The sequence below is a fragment of the Bubalus bubalis genome, chromosome 14 (genome assembly GCF_019923935.1).
Source record: "Bubalus bubalis isolate 160015118507 breed Murrah chromosome 14, NDDB_SH_1, whole genome shotgun sequence".
In the NCBI taxonomy this organism is placed as follows: Eukaryota; Metazoa; Chordata; class Mammalia; order Artiodactyla; family Bovidae; genus Bubalus; species Bubalus bubalis.
Genome location: NC_059170.1, coordinates 29,579,172 through 29,602,580, shown reverse-complemented (window position 1 = coordinate 29,602,580; position 23,409 = coordinate 29,579,172). Strand labels below are relative to the sequence as shown.

General features: G+C 59.6%; 1 protein-coding gene across 9 annotated transcripts; it reads right to left on the bottom strand.

Moving 5' to 3' along the window:
- Positions 1–133: 133 nt before the first annotated feature.
- On the bottom strand, positions 134–21,358 carry RTEL1 (regulator of telomere elongation helicase 1). 9 transcript variants are annotated; one of them, XM_025263863.3, is made up of 36 exons: positions 21,120–21,358; positions 19,744–20,004; positions 18,661–18,856; positions 18,312–18,405; positions 17,796–17,877; positions 17,539–17,599; positions 16,706–16,781; positions 16,181–16,265; positions 15,843–15,908; positions 15,047–15,200; positions 12,889–12,927; positions 12,737–12,815; positions 11,983–12,080; positions 11,525–11,580; positions 8,384–8,455; positions 8,115–8,196; positions 7,181–7,313; positions 6,945–7,058; positions 6,822–6,862; positions 6,621–6,706; positions 6,430–6,507; positions 6,002–6,079; positions 5,438–5,584; positions 5,216–5,331; positions 4,959–5,082; positions 4,723–4,870; positions 4,420–4,577; positions 4,179–4,274; positions 2,731–2,929; positions 2,404–2,544; positions 1,763–1,879; positions 1,371–1,604; positions 1,145–1,291; positions 904–1,020; positions 711–814; positions 134–617 (listed from the first exon to the last, which is right to left on the bottom strand). In XM_025263863.3, the coding sequence occupies exons 2-36, from the start codon at positions 19,843–19,845 to the stop codon at positions 498–500; spliced, it is 3,840 nt and encodes a 1,279-aa protein (XP_025119648.1). In that variant the 5' UTR covers positions 19,846–20,004; positions 21,120–21,358; the 3' UTR covers positions 134–497. The 9 variants fall into 9 exon arrangements, with proteins under 9 accessions (XP_025119648.1, XP_025119647.1, XP_025119649.1 ...); XM_025263862.3 differs by lacking the exon at positions 21,120–21,358 and adding an exon at positions 20,773–20,928; XM_025263864.3 differs by lacking the exon at positions 21,120–21,358 and adding an exon at positions 20,773–20,917 and having other exon boundaries at positions 19,744–19,900.
- Between the last annotated feature and the right edge of the window lie 2,051 nt (positions 21,359–23,409).

Sequence of the window (23,409 nt, the reverse complement as noted above, 5' to 3'; positions counted from 1 at the left end):
GGCCTAACAACTGTGGGGTGGAAGAGGCAGCGGCTTCCCCTTTGGACAAAACATGTGGAAGGGAGACTGCCCAGATGCCTCCATCCTCCCTGGCACCCTCACCCCTCCAACCAGCCCAGGACATGCAGACACGTCCAGCAGTACCAGCAGCTTTATTACATCTTTGTCCCTTAGTGAACAGCGGGTCCGCCGAGGGTAACCCCCAGGAGGGGCAGGGCTCTCTTCCTTCCTATGGGGGCTCTGCCTAGAGGCTGGCAGCCATTCAAGTTCTGGGCAAGCACCTTCCAGTGGACCCACCCCAGACCCCAAGGTGACCTTAAGGCCTCTCACAGGGACCCAGATCCCACTGCCATCTCAGGGGCATCACCACAGACACTGGACTGGCCTCCCTATCAGGCAGGCTCTTTGGCCCACCCCCAGCCAACAGGCAAGTGTCCAGGCAGTGCCCCAGGAAGGGCAGCCTCAGTGTCTGCAGAGTGCCCAGAGGGGCTCCATGTTCACTGGGGCTCTGGCCAGAAGACCTGTGCAAGTGTCTGCTTTCTGGTGGCAGCACAGCAGCTAGGGCACTTCCTAGAGACCTGTGGAGACGAAGGGCTGGACACACTGCCAGGAACTTCCTACCCCCCACCCTTCAGCCCCACTATGGTGGGCAACCCCTGCTGGCCGTGTCCACAGGGCCACCACCATGTCCACAGGGCCTGGCTACCAACCTGGAGGTGCTGTCGCCAGCAGGCCTGGCAGCGGAGGAAGTCACAGGAGGGGCACTTGAAGAAGACCACATCCTCTGCCCTGCAGCCTGCACACGCCACGCCCGCTGCAAGGGGTCTGATGTGAGTGCCATGGGCCTGCTGCATCCCAGCCCCCACTCCCAACAGTCCCTGTAGCTCCTCCCAGGAGACCTACCCCACTCCAACTGAGCCTGCCCACGGGGGAAGCTGAGGGGCGAGCCAGGAGCCCCCGTGTCTTCAGCTGTCCTCTGCATAAGGAAGGACGAGATCTTGCTCTGGGTCTTCCTGGGGCCTAGAGACAGGATGGAGCAGGTCTGAGGGTGCCTGGCGGTTCCCTGCTGCCCACCTGCCCACCCTGCGAGGGTTGAGGGGGACTGGATGACAGGGCAGCAGGAGCACCAAACAGGCGACCCTACCTGGACTGGGAGCCTCGCAGACAGGGTCAGAAGGCATGGCAGGGCCCCCCTCCTGGGGTCCTGGAGCCCGGGTGCCTGGGCCACTTAGGTCCACACACATCTGTCGGAAGCGCTGCTTGTGGTGTGGCCGCACGAACATGCCGAACCCTGCAGAGAGCATGGCTCAGGCTGGTTCCGCTGCCAGCCCTGCTGCCTGCCCCTTCCCACCCCTACTCCAGGCACTTGCTCTGTAGCAGGGGCAGGTCCTCAGGCTTCTCGGTGGTGAGTGCAGCCACCACAGCCACCACCTTCTCAAAGTCATCATCCTGCTTATACGTGGTCAGTGCTGTCAGAAGCTGGCTGTAACCAGCAGCCCCCAAGGTGCGGCGGACATCGGCAAGGTAGGCACTCCCAGTAGATGGGTGCTGCTTCTCGGCTCCAGGGGCTCTAGATCCCTTGTGCAGTGAGCAGTTGAGGTCTCCTGATGGGACAGTGACGTGTCTCAGTCCAGCAGTTTCCTAGGAACTCACACCAACCTGCCCTGTTCTGGAGATCAGAGCCACAGTGGCCCCCGGAGACTCCTCCCCAGGGTCTTCCTGCTGCTCCTGACTCTAACCTGAGACCTCTTCAGATCAGTACCTGCGGGGAATGGCCCAGAGGCCAGATGGGGCCGGCCCTGGTTTAGCTGCTCGCAAGGGTCCAGTTGCCTGGTTGCACCCTGGGACACAGTCAGCTTGGGGTCAGACTCCTTCCTTCCTGAAGAAACAAAAGAGACAAGCAGTCATCCCATTGGTCCCTGAGGGTCCAGGGGTGCCCAGGATGGACAAGGTCTTTCCAAGGGGAGACTTGGCCTCAAACTCTACTCAGGTCACCACAACAGCTGGGAAGGGTGGGGCTTCTTTCCTGGGGGGCAGGTACAGGGTGGGGTGTGCAGAGGGTGACTCAGGCTGGAATCTTCAATCCCAGGGCCCCGTGATGACTATCCCGGGGGAAATCTCATCCAGAGGTGGACACTTGGAAAGCAGCTCCCAGGCTCTGGATATGCAGGACCCCTCCAGGTAGAGATGAGGCAGGCAGGTCTCCAGGGCTCCCCAGACCCAGGCTCCATGAGGCCCGTGCCATGTGTGCTCATAGGGCCCATGGCCTTCGAAGTGGGGTCACCTATCTGGACCTCAGGAACCGGGAGGCTGGGCCACGTGAGAACCCAGCTCAAGAGCTAGGCACCAACCCTCCTCTAGGACCTGAGTCTGAGGGTCCCACCCAGGCAGAGGACAGCTCACCACTGGAGTCCAGGGCCAGTTGTGCCCCCTGCCTCTGGGGATGGCCGTGCTTGTGTGGGGAGCTGCAGCCTTGGCCCGTCAATTGGAGGCAGACCTCCTCAAACTGCTGCTTGTGGTGGGGCCGCACGAACTGATAGAAGCCTGTGGGGAGGGGAGGGGTGGGGCTCTGGGCCTATGGGTCCCCGGGGCTGCAGCCACCACTGGGGGGCCACCTGCATCTCTTCCAGGGAGCAGGTCAACCGTGGACCCTGGTGGCCCCCACCCCACAGCTGCAGCACAACCTCCAGGGCAGGACCCTCAGTGGGCAGCCTGTGCAGGCCAAGGCACCTTGGAGCAGGCTGTGCTTCTTGGGGTCCTCGGCAAAGAGGGGGCTGAGGCGAGCAATCAGGGCCTCAAGGTCATCGGAGCTCTTGTAGTCCCGCAGAGCCTGGGTGAAGGTGTCAAAGCTGGCCTGGCTCAGTGCCTGCTTCACGGCCACCATGAACAGCTTGGCCCTGCCCGTGTCTGTGCTGGCTGCCGGGACCTCCTGTGCACACATGCCCAGCACCTGTCAGGTGTGGCGGACCCTTCCCATCCGCAGGGACAGCAAGCTGCTGTTGGGGCTGCCGGAGAGGATGCCTGGCTGGCCTGGCCCGGCTGGGGTCACCAAAAGCAGCCAGGAGGGGCTAGCAAGTAAGGTTGGCTTCAGCCGAGGTGGTCAGGCCTGCCAAGCACAGCGGAGGAACAGCACAGGCTCGCCCTCTTGGCTGGCAGTTCCTGCTCCTCTGCCGAGCTCCCAGCACCCACAGCAGGGGCCGCTGCAGTCGGCACTCTTGGCTTGGACTATCCGCTCACAGCAAGGGATACTTCTCGGTGTGCCAGACGTCAAACATTCCTGTGCCCCACTTCTGCCACATACCCCAGTACTAACCCCAGACCCTTGACCAGGACCATCTAGGCTCCCAGGTTGTCCCCTAGCTCCACCTGCAGAGTCCCAGGCTCCTGGCACCCAGGCCACCCCCTCAGTGTCAGTCCCCTGGGCACCGCCCGGCTCTTCCCAGAATCAAGGAAAATGGACAGAGGCAGTGGCATCTGGGGCTTTCCGGAGCTTCTGGGACTTAACTCAGCTGCTCTTAACTGCTTTTATCCGAGGCTGGGAACACCACACTCCTCACACGCAGGCACGTCAGCCTGCACGCTCGTGCCGAGCCCAGCCCAGCCCAGCCCAAGGGAGACAGCCCAATTATAGGTGCCACCTCAAACCTGCCAAAGGACCAGGCCTGGCTCCTGCCCAGCGGGGAAGACGGAACCTTCTGGGAAGGAGCCCATGGGCCTGTGTGGACTTCACCACACTACCCAAAACAAATGCAAAATGAAAAGCCTGAATCTGACAAGTCTGTAGGACTCCAAAGTGTGGTGGGAGTGCCCTGAGTGGGGGGGGTGCCCAGGGACCCTGGGAGGAGACATGAAACTGGCAGTGAAGGGCACACTGGCCTCCGAGCTGCTTCAGAGAGCTGAGTGGAGATCGAGATGTTCTCACAGTAGAATTGGGATGGGGTCAGAGCAGGCCGAGGTGGGATGGGGGTGAGTGCAGTGCATGCCACGAGTCTGTCGCCCCCATCCACCCCTGCACCCACCCTCAGGCTTGCCCAGCTTCCTTCCCTGGGCCCCAGCCACTCCAGACCCCACCCCCCAGCAAGGACAGACAAATCAGGCCAGTGCACCATTTGCACCATTCGGAGCCACACAGCCAGAGGCCCCCTCCAGAACCCCGCGTCTGCCAAAGGGTAACATACCGAGCTGCCAACCAGCCTGACTTTCCTCCTCCTGCCACGCTGCTCCTCCGTTGGCCTCTTCTCACGAGGGCCCAACAGGGTAGGGCAGCCAAAGGCCTGAGGGCGACACAGCTGTGTCCGACCCAGGTCTCAGAGCCCCAGAGCACTGACACTGCTCTGAACAGCAGGGCACCCTCAGCCCCCTTGCACGGAACCAGGGGCCAAGCCATCCACGTCCTCTCCAGAGAGCCCAGCCCCTTACCTCCTCCACAGGGAGGGCCTCATCACCAGGCCCCTCGGCCAGCTGCTCATTGTGTTCCAGGGCAGCCAGCAGCCCCGCAGGCCTCCGCTGGGCACGGATGGGCTCCTGCTCGTACTCCACACACAGGCTGCCCTCAGTATCCTTGGTGACTGGCGAGCCTGCAGGAACGCACGTGGGCAGCCAAGTCCACCAATGCTCACCAGGCACTCGGGTTATCAGTCCCAGCATGTCACCCGCTTGCTGGAGGTGGCCCGCCCTCCACCCTGTGGGCCCCACCCGGCTGTGCCACCCCATCACACACACCCGTGTGTCGCTGCCTCAGGCTGGGGACATGCACGTCCAGACTCATGGCCTTCCTGGTGGGGAGGGGGCCCGGTGACACGGACACTGAGACAATGCCTTCTCCTTCGCCCAGACTTGGGGCAGCAGCCCGGGGGGCTGGCTCAGGCATCTAGACAGTCATAGGTGGTCAGGGGTCACACCCGGCTCCTCCCCCAGGGTGGGCATGAGGGCACATCCAACTCGTGCTGGGGACTCACAGTCTTCTGGGCCACACGGAAGAACTGGGCCACGTCTCGGATGACATGGCCAAAGCTATCGTACACCTTGACGTGGGGGCGCACCCAGGAGGGCAGCTGGGCTCTGGTGTCTGCGTGGGCAAACCTGTAGGGTGGTGGGGCCTCAGTCTAGGAACCCCACACCCTCACCGCCCACTCCTCCGGCAGACCCGCCAGAGGGAAGAGCCTGTGTCGGGGGTGGGGGCTCTGGCCCCAGAGCTTGGTGGGAGGGGCTGCACCTGTGATCACAAAGAAAGACGGCCCCATAGTCGTGGCGATGCCGGATCACCCGCCCGATGGCCTGGTTCACAGCCCTGGATGCCTGCTGCCGGTACCAGTCGTGCCCAGAGAGGAACTGAAGGGGGGCGGGGAGGAGCTGTCATGTCAGCTGGAGCACTCCCAGCCCACTCCCAGCCCCGCCCCTCACATGGTCCCCAGCCCCACCCAGCCCCGCCTCTCACCTGGCCCCCAGCCCCACTCTGGGCCTTCATCTCATCCAGGAACTGCATCTTAAGGAGAACCCTGGGGTCCATGCGGGGTGGGTATGGGAGGCCTGTGACGATCACTCCACGGCCATTCATGTCTGAGAAGTCCAGTCCCTCACTAGCCTGGAGGGCAGCAGGTACTTTTTGCCCGTTTGTCTCCATCAAGCCCGGGACCTTCCCTAAGGGTCTCCCTGTGCCTGAACCCTCATGGCCACACGCATCCAGGATGAGCAGGGTGAAGAACCCTCCAACCTTGAACCAGGCTGGATTTGGAGTCCACCGCTCCCAGGACCTCACAACCACGTCCTCATTCCCAGAACCTCCTCTGTCCTTCCTGCCCACTCCAGGACCCCAGGGCCCACCCCCTAGGACCAAAAGGACCACAGCTTCGCATATCTGCTGGACCTGGGGCTTGAGGGAAGTGACCAGCCTTTCCTGCCCATGGTGCAGCCCCAGGTCAAGAGCCCTCAGTCTCCTTGGGCACAGGGTTAAGGTGGGGAGGAAGGGCAGGCGTGTGGGACCCAATCTTTTGAGGCTCACCTTCCCCCGGCACACAGCCAGGAAGATGGCCCCACTGGACTCGGGGGCAGCAACTCTGGCGTAGAAAGCCTCCATCACCTGGAAGGGGAGGCCGGTCAGCCCAGCCCAGCCCCTGACCCCTCCATCTCCTTGAGCAAGCCCCAGGAATCACCCTCCGAGACAAAGTACCCCAGCCTGGAGGCAGGCCAGCAGGCCCAAGCAGCTTCTTCACGGCATAGCTTCCAGGCCAACCTGGACTGGCACCCAGCATCTGCCCACCATTCCCAGAAAACACAGGGTCTGGTGCTAGGGCAGGAGGGGTGGGGTGGTGTCTGCTGCTGTCATCCCTGAGCCCAAACTTCCTAAAAGGCCAGCAGGACCTCAGCCACTCAGGGCTAAGGGTGGCCTGAGCCCAGGGCAGCCGGGGGTGGGGGGCCTGGGACCCGGACCTCCGAGAAGCCTCCTTTGCTCCTTGGTTCCACGAACAGGGGCTTCCGGACCTCCAGCTTCCTGGTGAAGTCACGGGCCTATGGGAGGAGACTTCTCAGATAAGGTGTGCGCCTGGCCCTCCTACAGACTCTTGGCCATTTGGGGCTTCCCCTCCACACCCGTCCCAGAGAACACTGGAGGGGGGACGCACCCTCCAGAACTCCAGGCTTTTCTCCATGACCGGGTAGGAAGGGAAGAAGACCAGGAGTCCGTGAGGGACCACGCGGGAGATGTTGCCTGCAAGTGCCATGGCCTGGGTCAGCGGGACAGGTGTCCAGAGAGCCCCTCCACCCACCCCCCTCCCTAGAAGACCAGGCAGGACAAGGAGTTGGGGGGGCACCCGTGCACTCACTCAGCACCTTCCCCAGGGAGGACAGGCACTCATCAGAAAACCTGCAGAGAACCAGGGGGCTGCTGCCATGAGGGGCCAGTACTCACTGCCCGCCTTGCCCGGCTGGCCCACCAGGCCCCCTACCGTCTGTCAAAGGCAGAGCTCAGCTGGGCTCCATCGGGGCCTTTGGGGATGACCCCCACCCAGATCTGGTGCTGGTTGATGACGTGGGGGTTCTCCAGGCAGACTGGGAAAGGGCTGGAGGGAGGCAGGGGGTGGCCCCTGTGAAATCCTGAACCCCAGCACCCTGCGGCCCAGGGCAGGGGACTGGCTTCAGGATGGCCGCCCCACCCCCGGGTGGCACAAGGACCTGCTCTTACATCTGCATCTCCAGGCTGAAGGAGGCCATGGGGGCCAGCGTGCCACTGGTGAGGATGAGGGTGCGGACGCCCTGGCGGACCAGCTCACGCATGCTGTGCCCAGGGCTGAAGCACCAGTAGCTCAGCACCTTCCCTGCAGGGGACGCACATGAGGCCCAGCTGCCAGCCATACAGCGATCAGCCTTCCCAACGTGTGGCGCTGGGCCCTGAGGCCTGGGTGTGCAAGTCTGCCCAGGGGCCTGCCTGAGTCAGGAGCTGGGCCTGGGGCTGAGTGCTTCCTCGGGAGCCCAGGAACAGCAAGCACACGGGAGAAGCCCCTCAGCACCCAGGGTCAGAGGAGGGCTCTGAGGTCACTTCCAGAGAGATCAGCCCACTCCAACCCCAGAGGTCCCTGTGGCTCAGGGCATGAAGAGCCAGTCCCCTCCCTACCCACCAGGTGGGACTGCAGAAGAGGGAGGGGCCTGGGCCCACAGCCCCAGGAGGCAGGAAGCCACTACAGACGCCTGCAGGACAGACATGCCTCTCTGCCCTCCGTGCTCCACAGACCGAGATGGGAACAGCAAACGCGGATGCTGGCACTGTGACTCTGGGATCACAGCCACATCACAGGCCAGCAGTGACACTTCCAGAAGTGAACCAGAGAAGCTCTTCCAACCTTTAGGATGGGACCTGCCCTCAGTGGGGAGGATGGAGGCGGACCCGGGTCCATACTGTCCCAGGCCAGCCTGCCCCAGCAATGACAGGAGTGACCACAGAGGATGCTGGGGACCAGGAGCCCAGCCTCGGGGCACTCTGGCTTCTCTGTTCGGACTCTCAGAAGACAGATGGGTGGCACCTAGATAAGGCTGGACAGACAGGCGGCCGGGAGCCCACAGCTGGACAAGGCGCCACCCCAGTTCAGGGGGAGCGTGTCCCTGCCCACGAGGAGCCATACCTGGCTTTCTGGCCGCCGTGGTGTTCCAGACATCTGATCGCTGAGCTGTCCTCCGGTGACCCGCATCCAGGTGGATGTGCACCTGGAGGGGCGGAGTGGACAGGTGTCCCAGGAGTGCACATGTGTCCCAGGCCCCACTCAGGAGCCCATCCTGGAGGCAGCCCCACCTGGTAGGACTGAGATCCCACCCAGGAGCCCCATCCTGGAGGCAGCCCCACCTGGTAGGACTGAGATCCCACCCAGGAGCCCCATCCTGGAGGCAGCCCCACCTTGTAGGACTGAGATGCCAGCCCCACCATGGGACCAGGGTCACCTTCGGCAGAGTCCACGCTGAACACAATCTGGAAGGCAGAGATGAGGGATGAAGTAAGCAGGACACACCTGAGACTGCCTCTCCTGACATGCTGCTCCCACGCAGGAGAGACAGGCACTCAGGGCATGGTCGTCACCCACCACTGCCTCCAAGCCAAGAGGCTGAGGGGAGAGAGCTGCCCCGTGCGATACAGCAGTCCTGCTGGCCCCTCCTCGGCCGCCAGTCTGCACCTCTCATGGGCCCCGGGCCCAGGTCAGCAGCTTGCCTCCCCTTCCCCCCCAGGGCTGGCTCAGGGCCAGGGCAAAGGACCTCAGTTTACTTGAGAACTAAAAGGATGAAATTAATCCCTAAGTAAAACAAGTGGAATTATACTCTTGGTGAATGCAACAAGCCAAGAAAAAACAACAGCAGGGATAAATATTGGGGCAGAAAGTACAGCACACTAAACATTACAAACAACATGACTGTCCACTTAGAAAACCCAGGAAACAGAATGACAAACATTTTGAATGAAAAGAAAACTGAGTGAGCCAGCTTGACACAAGACCAACAGATACAAGTCAATGGGTTTCTCATACACAAGCACGGGTGCATTAAAAAGATCCCTTTCTCAATAGCAACAAAAGTATTTAACACTGGAAATATATAAGACACAGATGTAACTTTCTCCAGAACAGACGGTACAGCCACCCTGGAGAGCAGAGACTGAGCCTCAGGCAGTCTGGACATCACAGAGCCCCGGCTTGCCCCAAAACAGCCCGAAGGTCCAGGAGTCCTGGCCGAGGCTCAGGAGGCTCTCACAGAAAAGGAAGAAGCTGACACTCGGCTGGTAGAGACAAGGCCAAGACACATGTAGAAGGGACAGTGTGTCCACAGCCTCGCACTCCCAGGGGCCTCATGCTGGGCTGGACACTGACCACAGAACCTCGACTTCTACCCGGTTCCTATGAGAACAGGAGACCAGCACCACCAGCGGCTGGAGGCAGAAGCTTTACCCACCACACCTTCCTACAAATGGATCAGCACCCTGTTTGCGGCAAACTCCAGCAGGGCCCAGGGGACGTGGGTGCGGGGCCAGGAGGAGCAGCAGGCACCCTGCGGCCCTGAGACCCCAGAAGCACAGCCCGTGGGTACCGTGCAGCCTGTGAGGAGTAAGCGCCAAGGGCAAGAAGAGCTTTAAGAAGCTTTTCCATCATCCAGAGGGCAAAACGCCCGGCCTAGTAATTCACCCAAGTATCTCCCTGCAAGGACAGGTCCACACACATGACTCCATCCCAGAGCGGAGGCCACACTGGCAGGTAAGGCCATTTTGGGGCCATGGCTTCCTTTGCAAACCCATGCCGTGGCCCCAGAGCAGCTCCCACACTTCAGGGGACGGGAGAAGTTTCAGACCCCAGTGTGGTCGCCCTGTGCTGAGTGACGTAGACACGGATGCGGGGGAGGGCCAGGTGTGGCTCCCTCCTGGCTGGGCTCTGGCGCCAGCCTGCCGGCAGCTCGGCACTCCACCCTGGGGGCTCTGTCCTGTCTGTGAGGCAGGAATGGGGCTGGAAAGACAGCCAGGCTCACAGAGGAGGACACTAGTGGTGGTCCTTCAGGCCTGGGCTCTGCCTGCTTCCTCGTGGCACTTCCGTGCCAGAGTAGCGGGCGTCCAAGGCCTCCACCATCCGTGCGGTGACCCATCACACCTGCTGGGTCTCTAGGAGTCCCAAGTCCTGACTGCAGGGCCCTGGCCTTGCCCTTCCAAGCAGACCCTCCCTCGTGGCACTCTCTGCCCACCCCTCCTGCCCCTCCTCACAGGGCCCTGGGTTCCAGGCCTGTGCAGCCCCACCCCTCCCCGGATACCCTTTTATGGAGTGGGTTGCTCCCTGCCCCAGACTCTCTGGAGCCCAAACACCACTAAGCCCGTGGCTTTGGAATCTCCTTTGGCAGCTGCTCTAAGTGGCCCCCGCGGGTGACTCAGCGTCTTCTGCTGCCTGAACTGCCTGCAGGCCATTCTCTTTCACTGGCACGTTCTGTCCCCTCCAGCTGGAGGAAGTGTGACCCAGCAGTTACTCATCTCACATTCCAATATGACGAGCACCTGAGGGTGCGGCCAGGGGCCCCATGGATGCCACCCATGCAGTGGAGTGGAAGAGGGCATGCGGCCTTGGAACACAGCAAGGGCTGGCAAGAGGGACAAGGTGGGGTGACAGTGACAGGCCCTGCTGGGCAGGTGACCCAGGGCCGCAAGCCCACTGAGCATACGCAGCTAGGGACCCTCCAAATGTGACTCCTTGTGGCAGGGGCAGCCACACACATGCCACATAGGGCCTCTGGTGCCCATGTCCCAAGGACCAATGGCCATGGAGGGGCCTCTGTTGAAAGGTCCAGCGAGGAGGAACAAAGGCCCTGAGCTACCCAGCTAACAGAAGACAGGCCCCAGCTTGTCCACTTGAGTGGAGGAAGTGCCTCAGCCGAGCCTGAGGAGGATGGCACGTCAGGGGCAGGAGGTGGGGACACCAGTGGCCCTGAGGCACGTGACAGCCCCTGGTCCCCTGGCTTAGGGAAGGTGGGGTCTCCACGGGTCCAAGAGGGCCTCGGCTGCCCCACCTCCAAGAAGATCCCAAAGCCCAGAGTGAGACTGGCCTGGCCCAGGGATGTGCAACCCACCACTGATCCCAACACCGGCCCTAGGCCCCACCAATGCTCACAGGCGTCACCTGGACACACTCACCCCATCCATGCTGGACACCCTCTGGGTGAGGCTGGCCCAGCAATAACAGGGCACAGTCTCTGTGGCCCCCCTCCCCCCTACTCTGGGATCCACTTATCATTAACTTTCCCTTGAAGAGCTGTGTCACTAAGAAACGAGAAGAGCCGACAGCTGGCCAGGCCTGTCCGAAAATCTGGGGGACCCGCTGCCCGCCTGGTCCCATCCTCAAGGCCTGAAGCAGGTACGCAGAGTGAGAGGAACCCCACACTGTGGGGCTGACCTGAAGCATGTGCTGGGGCAGCTGGCCCTGCTGCCAGTCTAGCACCACCAGCAGCCCACAGAAGGAAGCCCTGACCTTCCATCGGGGAGAAGAGGCGCCACCTGCTGGCAGCAGTCAGTCCCTACCTGGATGATGTCCGCCAGCTTCTGCAGGCCTGCCGTGTTTGTGAACAGCCCGGCACCTGTGGGAGCAGCGGTGTTGGTGAGGGGTGTACCCTCAGAAGACAGTTCTCCCCTCTTCCCAGGGGGTCTCCTTTGGGTCAGTAGGACAAGCACAGAGGCTTCTGGGGTTGCCTAGGAGCCAAGAGCACAGCAAGGCTGGGTGCCCCCAGGGAGACCAATGGGGAGTGGTCCCGGGGAACCCTCTGGGTGGAAACAGCACGGAGGTTTGGAGGAGACAGTGGTGGGGCCCACAGTTCATTGGCCACCCAGCCCCTCAATCCTCTTTCCTGAAAGGGGCTGACCAGGAAGACTGCTCATTATGGGACACATGCCATCAGACACTCTAAGGACTCAGCCTCCCAATCAGAAAGCAGTCAGTGGCCCAGAGGAAGGGGCGGCCCCAGTGCATGGCTGGGACTCACGTCCTGCCAGGTGTTGGATGAGCTGGTCCAGGGAGTCAAGGATGCAGCCCTTGGTCTGAAACGTGATCTGGGCCTCAGCAAACAGCTCGAAGATGTAGCTACGAGAAAGAGGTGGCTCTGCACTTTGGGAACATAACAGCCATTAAGGCATTTTAAGTTTCCTTCACCTGCAAACAAGCTTTGAGCCTCCAGAGAGGCCCAAAGCTGGAGGGGAGTGGCCTCTCCCCTCAAAAGCCCCCACGGGGAGGAAAGCAGTCTGCCTGAGACCTGCATACCCAGAGAAAGACCTGTGCTTGGGGCTCAGGCCTCAGATGGAGGCCTCTGTGGAGTAGAGGCTCTGGGCAGGGGATCCAGGGAGCAGTTCTGGAAAAAGAGTCGGGAGGAGGTGGGTAGTGGAAACTGCTGAGGAAACCTGCGAAATGTGCGAGCCTAGGAGACAGCTGGGCCATGTGGGGAGCAACCGGCCCTTAGAGGGTCTGAGCACAGCAGAGCAGGCAGGGCTCAGGGCCGCATCCTGAGCTGGCACAGCTGGCAGCATGCAAGGAGTTACACCTGCTCTTCCCCCCAACAGAGGGTGGCGCTTCATTCTAAAAGGCAACTGCAGACAGAGGGCTGGACCAGAGCAGCGAGTGGTCCCAACTTTCTCAAGGACCAAACGAGATGCTGGCAGCCACTCCAGGGCCTCCAGGATGGGGAGACTCCCTACATTGTGACCCAAGACATTCCCCGCACACCTGCCCACTCCGGCCCTCACCTCCCAGGCTTGGTGACACCGCTGTTGTCTCCAGGCAGCTCCACAGCATCGATGGCCCCCTCCAGGCGAAGCAGAATCACTGTGGCGGGAGGGGGCTATCAGGTTGGGGCTGTGGGGGTTCAGGGCACAGGCAGGAAAAGAGAGGCACTTACTCTTCAGCTTAGCGAGGTCTTCCAGCTCCAAGTTCAGCCCTGGGGAGGGAAAAGTGCACATGCACAAACCTACCTACTTCCAGCTCCACTGGCTGTCCTAAGGAGCCAGGATGCTGGCGTGGAAGGCAGGACGCCACAGAAGAGAGCTGGCCCTGAAACCCACGCTGTCCCAATTGGACAGGAAGCAGCAGCCTGAGCTGGGTGGGGGCAGGGGGTCATCTTCGGAGGGACCCAGGGACACACACCAATCATGGTTCTAATCTGCATTTCCCTGACGACCAATGGGCTCCATTTTTTGTGAGCATATTAACCATCTGTGTCTGTTTATATCTTCTGCCCATTTTAAAACTGGGTTGGGTGGTCTTTTTGTTAAGAGTTTTCTCTATGCTTTAGATACAAATCCCTCATCAGATATATTATTTGCAAAAACTTCCTCCTGTTCTGTGAAATATCTTTGGTTTCTTTTTTATTTATTTTTGTGCTGCGCTGTGTCTTTGTTGCTTGCGGGTTTTTTCTAGTTGTGGTGAGCAGGGGCTACTATACTTCATTGACTATGTCAGCTCTGTGGCAAAGGGACTTGGAGGTGCCATAGTGCTGAGACCTGGAGATGGGGAGATCACTCTGGATTGTCTGGGGACCCTAAACAAGACGGAAGGTCGTCAAAGGGTCAGAGAAGATGCCCTAAGAAGCTGGGAAAGGCCAGGAGATGGAGCCTCCTCCACAGCCCCCAGTGGAGCCGGTGCTGAAGATCCTCCCGGGCTTCTGGGGGCCGTGAAAGAACACATGTGCTGCTTCAAGCCACATCTGGGTATTTCCTTTAGCAGCACTGGGAAATGAACACAGCTGTGACGTGTGCTATCACGTTACAAGATTCAGTTACCTTATATTAAGGCTATTTAAGTTAACATGTTCTGGATTGCATTGTACCCTCCAGAAAGTTATGTTCAAATCCTAACCCCTGATCCCTGTGAACGTGACCTTATCTGCAGACACAGTCAGTTAAGATGAGGTCCTAGTGGACTGGGCTGGGCCTTCATCTGGTGACTGATGTCCCAAGGATGGAGGACATGGTGTGAAGATGGAGCCAGACAGTAGTGACGCATCTGCCAGCAGCTACCAGAGCTGGGGCGCACGCCCCAGGAATCGCAGAAGGGGCCGCCCGCTGACACCTGACCCAGCACTGCCCGGGTACAGTACTTAGTTAGGGCAGGCCTGGGAAACTGACACACAACACCGAGTAACACAAAACAGTTTGTTATTTAGTTTCTTAGTTTCCACCTCTAACAGGATAACTATCTGTAGATGTAACTCACAAAAACAAAGCTTAGTAAATTTCCAGAACTGAAAGTTTAACAACCTAAAGGGTCCTGAAGCTGACATGTCTGAGAACTTCTGTGTTAAACACACAAAGCCGTTTACAAACCCACTCTCCCCCCAACACAGCCTGTGAGCACGACAAGAGAGGACCCAAGACCCTCACAGGCAGAAGCAGGCAGCCTGTTGGGAGAAGGGGCTTCTGCTCCCTCCGGAGTCTGTCTACGTGTCCCAGTCCCTGCAAGGGACTGGGAGGCAAGGGCTATTCACACGCTGCTGCAGCTTGTGTGAGGACACAGTGGGATGTGGAAGATGCCCACAGGGCAGGTGTGAATGCAACAAACCCACCACAACTCAACAGCGAAACCCTTGCTACCAAGTGGTCTGGGTGAGCAAAACGTGGATTACTAACTACCAAAGGTCGTGCAGAATCCATGCACACACTAACCACACACACACACTAACCGCGTGCACACACTAACCGTGTCCACCAAGACCTCTACGCATACCCTGATCAGACAGAAAAAGGGGGTGAGGACTCCAAGAAGAGAACATTTCATGTGCACGATGCTCGCAGGTTGTTACTGAACATCCCTACAGCTAACACCCCTGGTTTTCACGTCTACCCAGAAGTAGATCCATGCCCCAGGAAGATGGTAGAAAGGACTTGAGAAAGTGCTGACTCGTTGGGCTACCCAGCCCCCTAGTCTGTGAGGCTGAGAAGCCTGACAAACTGATGTTTCCAGAAGCCAAACAGAAACTGATGTTTCCAAAAGCCAAATGGAAAGAAGGGTGCTGGGCAGACTGGCCCCCGTCCTGCTTGTGGGCCCCACCGTGAGCTCACCTGACCCGGCGGAGTCTGCACTAAACTCTGGGTGGAGCTCAGCCTGCTGTGCCACCTTGGTCCGCTCCTCCAACACCTGGTCAATCACGTCCAACCCCGAGGCCACGTCGTGGGGTGTCAAGTCGAAGGACGCAGCCTCCTCGCACATCTTCTCCTGTGAGCCCAAATCCACCTTTCATGGGGCTCCGGGAGGCAGACGTGGGGCAGGGGGCAGAGGAAAGAGGAAGTGAGAGCCCCCCAAGCCCCACCCTGTGATCTCAAGGCCAGCTCTCAAACTGGCCCAGAGGTGGACGTCTGGTCCAGACAGTGTTGAAAAACTATTTTGTTTGAGTTGCCATTATTAATAAATTTCCCATTAAACTCTGGCTTCTAGCTACTCTCAAGTCAAAACCGGCCCACTGGGCCCACTGCCCCCATGGCAACAACTGCCTGGAATCAAGTGGGGCTGAGGGTGACCACCTCTGGCCCAGGATGCCAGGCTCCCCAAGTGGTCTTCCTCCAGCACCCCAGTCAAGGCCCACCACTCCTGGAGACACGGTCCCTGGGCCCTGGCAGAGGCTGCAGAACAGGTGGGGCGGAGCAAGCAGGTGACAGAGGCAGCCAACAGGGACAAAGGGAAGAGAAGGATAAGATGGCAGGAGGAGTCTGGGGTCTTGTGTGGAAATGGCGGGCACAGGCTGGAAGCCTGCCTTGCCCAAGTTCGCTTGGTCCTGACAGTGGGGCACGGGGGTCTGGACAGGACGGCCCAGTTGTTCTGTGTTAGGAAGGGGATGTTGGGAGGCCCCCAAACACTTACCACATTGTGAGCTTCATCAAAGATCACGACCGTCCCCTTCAGGTCAATGCCGTGTGCACGACGACTCTACAGCAAGAGGTGGGACGTTGGGCTGGGGCTGATGTGCCCGGGCTGCCCTGTGGTGTCCAGTGGGAGGACACCGACCCCGGGCAGTTCCTCACTCCCACCACCCACCCAGCTGTGCTGATGAGGGAGGCTGGTCCTCCGGCACCAGCCTGCAGCTCCCAGCAACAATCTAATACTGGAACCAGAACCAGTAAGGGCTCCTTTGCTGGCACCTCTGAGCCTGGGACCTTCTTGCCATCAGGCACTGTCAGCTGCGCAGGCTGAGGCCTCACCTTGGCATCCAACAGGTAGTTGTAGGGCATGAAGATTATGTCCGCCTGCTGCTTCAGGTTCCGAGACAGGTAGTAGGGGCACAGCCTGGAGAGGAGGAGGTGCTGGGGCACTGCATGGGCAGCGAGGCTTGCCACCCCTTACACATCTGTCCTCAACCATGTGAGTGGACCACTCACTCGTGTAAAATCTACAAAAGCCCCAGGCCCACTCCTGGGCAGGTGGATGAGACGGAGGAAAGGGGACAGCCAGGCCTGTGCCCCCATGACCAGAGCCCTGAATCCATGAAGTCACAGCGGATGCCGGGGGTGGGGGGCACGTCAGGTGGAAGACAAGCTCAATGCCTGGGGAGTAGAGGTGGGCTGGGGGCCAGGAAGAAGGGTCTCACTTCTTACTTCACAGTCCTCACAACTGCTATGTACTTTCATACCGAACAACGTTAGTTTCATGATTTCAAAAAGAAAGAAATGAATGTGCCTCTGCACGTGGAGGGAGCCCAGCCTGGGGCGGCCGAGAGGGGAGCTTACTTGTGCTTGGTCCCGCTCCTGACCAAGTCCTCGATGTCCAGGATGGGGGTGGCCAGCTCCTGCTCCAGGCTCTTCTCTGGGGACACGGTGGGAGTGAACACAGGCTCTCAGGTCCACTGAGTCCCCCTGGACCACAGGGGTCACCAGGGATGGAATGATTCCAGGCAGCCCCTGGGGAGGGCACCAAGCCTCAACCAAGTCCTGAGGGAGCCCTGCTCTGTGCTTTAGAAGGCAGCCACAGGCTGAGGCTGAACACCAACGGGAGACCCAGGGGACGAGGCTGAGGGCAGTGGAAGGGGGCCTGCAGCCCAGGGACCAGCAGGCACCAGCTCCGAGGGTACCTCCTCTGTAGGCCAAAAGCTCCCCCCAGCTCCCCACCCCACCCTGGCCTCCTGGCCCCTCCCTCCTCAAGGTCCCTCCAGGTGAGGTGAGGGACCCTGCAGGTGAAGGCTGGTCCACCAGAGGGAGCAAGCTGACCCACAAGCTGCTGTGGAACGTGGCTGAGACCCCAAGAGAAATGCTCTCCAGAGACCCAGTACCTAGCCTGTCCTGGGGGCTGCTCACACTGGCATTCCTACGTGACAGGCACCTCAATTCCAGACTCCTAGAAGGGACAGTTTAGGCCCAGGGAACTCCCTTACTGGGCATGGTGGGGACCCTCCAGAAAAGCCCAGTCCCTCAACCCGTATGAGCTCCTCTGCCAATGTCACGAAACAGAGCCCAGGTGCCCCCGCACATAGGAGGCCGCCGAGCTCGACCCTCAGAGGCGCCCACATTCCACGCCCTGCAGCATTTTCACTGAGGGGAGGAGGGGCCGCCATGAGCCTTCTCACCTTCCACGTTGTTGTAGAAGTGACAGGAACGACTTGCCACCTTCCTGCGGCACAAGTGGACCTGGGGGAACACGAGGTCTGGGCTTGTGTGACAACTGCACCCTGCCCTCCCCTTGCCACCATTCAGGCGCCCACCAGCTCTTCACCCTGCTCCCCTTCCCCATATCCCAGGGGCACAGCTGAGGCCCTAAAGCCTGGGCAACCCCTACAAACAGCAGCAGCAGAACCCCAGGAGACAGGCAGGGACAGGAACGCACCTGCATGTGGTTACTCTCCTGCTTCTTCACCTCAGGGTGGATACACAGCTGTTCCCGGGAGCCCAGCACACACACTCGGGGCCTGGCAGAAGACAGGGCAGGGGCCCCAGTGCCATCCAGTGACAAGAGCCATGAGTTATACTGGGAAGCTTGGCTCACTTGCCCAGGCAACCAGAGCAGGCAGGCAGGGCAGAAATCTGCCCCAGGACTGAGAGGGGCTTTCCCTGCGGCTTAGCCCAGCCTGAGTCAGGGTCCAGGGCAAGAGAGGAGGCAAGGCTGAGAAATGAGGGCAGGCCTCTGGAAGGCCCCTCCACCTCCACACTCCTCTCATGGGAGACTGGAAGAAGGGGACACAGCCCTCTTGTAGAAGTGCCGGGAACTCCGACATAGGGCAGAGCCCCACCTCTGCTGCCCCACCCACACCTACAGCTGACATCCTGATGGCCACAAGGAGCTCAGGGTTCTAGCCCAGTAAGGGTGTCCCAGGGTGGAGTCCTGGCAGACCCCCCGACCCACCGGTAGGAAGTGTTTCGGAGCTCACTGATGACCTGTGTGAGCTGCGAGTGAGTCCTGGAAGCATAGATGATCTTCGGGATGTCCGTGTAGCAGGCTGCCCAGCACAAAGAAGGACAGGTCACGGCTACAGGCACTAAGCTAAGTCCACCCACAGACAGCTAAGCATCAAGTGCCTGAAATCGTGACCAGGAAGCAGAGCAGTGGGTCTCTGCAGAGTCCTCATTTGTCTGTAAGGCTATGACCCTAGGTTTACAGCTAGGACGATGAGAAATGGCGTGGCAGCTACAAACCCCCTTTCCTTTCCCACCTCCCTGCCAGGAGGCCAGGAGTGGGGCAGAGGGAGCATCACCTGGGACATCTCCTTCCGGGATGGCGTTCCCCCAGGACGCCAAGGTGCGGTCGGGGAAGAGCTCCCCTGACGCCCTCTCAGCGATCCTGCGGGCAGAGACCGCGTCTCGGAGGTGCTCTCGCCAGGCCAGTGTGCTGCAGAGAAGGCACAGTGTCTTCCCTGTGCCTGTGGGGCTCTCCAGAATGCCGTTCACTTTCTGAATGGGGTGGGGAAAAAGGGTCAGGGGGGAGCAGGGGGCAGGCACCGCAAGCCACACAGCCCACCTGAGACCAGCCCAGCAGCCAGCAGAGAGCATAAAATTCCACAGGATCTTTCCACTCCCAAACCAAAAGCTGGAGGTTAGGTCAATACATGTCAGCAAACAATTTGCAGAGCATTACCCAAAACACCACCACAGTATCTTCTAACATGCTATAAATAGGAAAATGATTAATTAGGTGTCAAGCCTCAAAATAGGAGTTCCATTCTACAATTCTGGATCCAAGCATTTACACGATCTTGATGAGATCTGATGGCCTACATAGCTCTCAGCTGGGAGCCTGAGTGGGGAGCCTGGGCAGACACGACGTGCCCAGCTGCAGATGCAGCCCTTGAGGGCTGGGGGCTTGGGCAGAGACAAGAGGGCATGCCCAGAAACCCAGCAGGACACTAGCTGCACCCCATGAGGTTTAATGACCTCCCCAGCTGAGGGCTGGATACCAGCTGCCCCTCTGTGTGGAAATACATCCTCCAGATCCTCAGATGGCTGGCTGCTTCTCATCGCTGGGCCTCAGCTCACACACCACCTTCTCAGTGAGGTTCCCCCAGGTGCTCTTAAGCCTACCACCTTATGCCTTTCTTTATAGAACTCATCACCATCTAGAATTACCTTTTTTTAATTTATTTGTTCAGCATCTCTCCTACTCCACCTAAAACATGAGCCCTATTTATGGCTAAGGCCCACATCCATAAGGGCAGCATTACCAGTAGGACCTGGCCAGTACATACACAGGAAGGTGTATGTACTGATGCGTTAGGTCTTTGCAGAGGCTCTACCCACGCTGACCCATCCCCAGGTACAAGCCCCTCAGTCTGCAGCCTCACCTTCTGCAGGCACTCCAAAACCTTGCTCATGTACTCCTCTTGGCATTTGTACGGCTGGAAAGGGAAGTCCACTGTCACACCTTTCAGGGTTATCTTGGGCATACTGGTCTACTCTTGGGGGGTCACAGAGGTTGGCTGAAGTGCAGGCTGTGTGGGTCTGCGAGACAAAACCTCCTCTGAACATCTCCGAGTCTCAGCGGTTTCAGGCAAGTGATGCCAGCCTGCACTGCGGGGACAAGGAGCCTCTCTCCACGCGAGATCCTACAGCAGAGACGGAAATGACAACAAGCCTGTGTCTAGCGAGCTTTTCCCGAGTGCCAGGCCACTTCATCAGTTCCCGCAGGCAGTGCCTCCCGCGGACAGATCCGAAGGTGAGCCTGTGACATCCCATCACAAGGGGCTCGGAGAGGTGCCGTCCCTGCCCTGTTCTCCCGCCCCACACAGCTCCACCGAACTCCTGGAGAGGCAACAGAAGAGACGGAGGTGCAGTTCCACGTGCTCCACCCGCAACGACACTGCACTGACCTCCGCCACAGCAGAGGAGCCCGTTCCCAGCAGCGGGCCCCACCGTCCACCCCCTCCCCAGCCTGGGCGGCTCGGAACCTCCCACTAGTTGGGCTCCCACCCTCGGTTCTCTGGGCCATCTCCATCCCTCCCAGGCGGGCAGCGAAAGAACACGTGTGCTGCTCTGACCTGGGACGCGAATCCGTGCGGCGTCCCGCAAACCAACCCGCCTCCCGAGGCCTGGTTTCGCCTAGACACGGGAACTAACTGCCCGCGCTCCAAAACCCCGCCCGACCGCCCTTCTCGCGGGCCCGGCCCACTCCGCCAGCGTAGAGCTGGGCACTACGCGCCCCACAATGCAGCGCGGCAGAATCACCAACGCGCGACTTGAGGGTGGCGCGGGGCCTGCCGGGAGTTGCAGTGACGGAAGCCGCTGCTGGAGCACAGGTTCCAGTGCCCGGGTCTCCGAGGGGAGCCGTACACGATAGGGGTCCCCAGGACTTCGCCCCAGTCCGGCCCACACACCACCACCGTGTCTGCAGCCGGCAGCCAGTCTGAGTATGCGGGCTTAGGCGCGCTGTCTTCCCTGAACTCTCTGCACTTCCGCCGCCATTCCCAGTCCCTTGCGCAGTGCTCCGGCCGGAAACTGCTCCCCTGAGGGTGCGCGCGCTAGTCGCGCGCTGCGGTCCAGGTCCCACCAGCCCCTTCCGTTGACCCTGAGCCCAGGGCCCGCCCCTTCTCGCCCGGGGGCACGAACCTAGGATCCCGCCCGGCTCCCTCCTCAAAGTCATCCCCACGGGGGCCTCCGTTCCACTTCCCGCCTAGCCTGGGCCAAGTCCCTCTCAGACAACTGCCCAGACAATTGTACAAACCTTCTGACAGGTTTCCTGTGGTTTGCACCTTTTCTTGAAACGCCCGGAAGTCTTTTTAAGACTTGACTGAGCTGATCACTCTCAGATGTCGCAAATGGCTGCCCCTTGCCCGTGACTTGGCTCCTGAGAGCCTCATCCGTTCCTCTGCTTACTGTCCTCTGGGTCCAGCCGCTTTTTCGGTCAATGTCCCCAAATGGTCAGGGCAGATCCTCTGAATCCCCAGCTCCCAGCACCAGCTGGCAGTCAACAAGGAAGTTCCAGGAGTCTACGCAGCTCTCCGTAGTTAGAAATGTTTGTCTAGGTGACCCCAGTATGCCCCGGAAAGCGCCAGGAAGAAACTGACGGTGCAGTGGCAGCCGCAGTCCTCTGGCCAGGCTGATTTTAGAGGGTCCCGTGGGCCGCTTAATGTCTAGAGGTTTTCCTGCTGGTAGCACGTTAATGCCGCATGTGTGTTTAGGCTCTTGGTCTGAAATCATGCTTGGGAAGCCCCTGGCACATGCTGGCATCCACCCATGCCCACCTGTTCCAGTAAGGGAATGGCAAAGTGTCTATCTCAGCAGGGAGTTTGGAGAAGATGAGGAGACCTGGCACACACTTGCTGGATGTTTACCTGGCACACTTTCCAGTGCCATCTATGCAGGCGTTAACATGTTTGTCCATCCAGCAAACCATCCCTGAGATAAGTGTGTCTATGACCCACTCCTTACAGGTGAGAAAAAGAAGCACACTGTTGGCAGTAGTTAGTAGATTTCCCAAAGTGAAAGTGTTAGTCGCTCAGTTGTGTCCAACTCTTTGTGACCCCATGGACTGTAGCCTGCCAGGCTCCTCTGTCCATGGGATTTTCCAGGCAAGAATACTGGAGTGGGTAGCCATTCCCTTCTCCAGGAGATCTTCCCAACCCAGGAATCAAACCCAGGTCTCCTGCGTTGCTGGCAGATTCTTTACTGTCTGAGCCACCAGGTGAAAAGATGGTAGCAAGTCCCAGAGCTGGGAGTCCTACCCTTACCCTCCACACCCCCCACCCTCAAGAGTAGTGGCATTTTCTCCCACAGAAGTCCAAGGAAGGGAAGTCCAGGACCCAGAGATTCAGCAAACCCTGGGCCAGAACTGGAACTGAGGACCCTGGTCACACATTGTGCATCAGGACCACCTTCCCAGCCTTCTAAAATTATAACATGTAAGTGCTGTGGTCCTACACCCTGAGAGATGAGCAGAAAGGGACATGGAGGCCACATAGCAAGCCCCAGAAGGCCGGCACAGAGATTTCAATCAAGTCAGTGAACTTGCACTGAGTGTCTGTTCTGGTAGGCTTTGTGGGACTCCCATGGTAGACCAGCCCCCATGTGGACCACAGGACAGATGGTTACCCATTATGCTCACTGAGTGTGCACATCAAGGTTCTTGGCTCTCCTCGTCTCTGCTTGTTCCGGGTTTCCCCAGAGTTCTACTGCTGGCTCCAGGACTCCGTTGCTTGTGGGGTCAGCCCTTCTCTTGGCCTAGTGGTTCTGTCCCTAAAATAGGAACAACACTCCATCTGCCTGACTTCCCATTCCCAAAGAGGTGATGCTTACTCCGGGAAAGGCCCTCCCTTTGACGGTATCAACCAGAACTCTGAGTCTGGGGAGGAAGCAGGCAGGACACCACTCACCAAGTGTGCACACTTCTCCTACACCACTGGGGATTACACCATTATCTCATCTCACATCTGAGAAATGGAGGCCCAGAGAGGTCAGAAACTTGCCTTCAATCACACAGCAAGTAGATGTCAGAGCGGGTATTGGATCCTGTCTCTGTCTTCCTCCAAAGCTTTGTTCTAGGCCTTTGCACGTTGATTTACCCTCTTCTCTGCCTCGAGTTGCTCATCTTCTGGGAGGCCCCTGGAGGCCTTCCAGACCAGCCCCCACCCACACCATCCATGATTTGCTTTCCCTCAGCACAAGCCTGGGCACAGAAAAGGCACCTCCCAGCCTTCACTGGCCTCAGAAGAGCTCTGCAACCCCACCCTGACGTTGAGGCCTGCCCCCTCCTCCTGCACAGCCCCTGGGGAATTGGGTGCTGTCTCCACCAGCCGCCTGAAAGTGTACAAAGCCAAGTTGGGGCAGCGGGTCCTAACAGTGAGCGGTGGGAGGATGGGCCTCTGGCTGCAGCGCAGGGCTCTGCATCCCAGGCAGATCTCAGCCCCTCCCATTGTCCCCTCCCATCACCCCCTCCCTCCGACGGCTGCAGCCCAAGCCACAGCCAGGCGCTTTCTCTCTCTCTCTCCCCCTCTCTCTTTCTTTCTCTCTCGCTC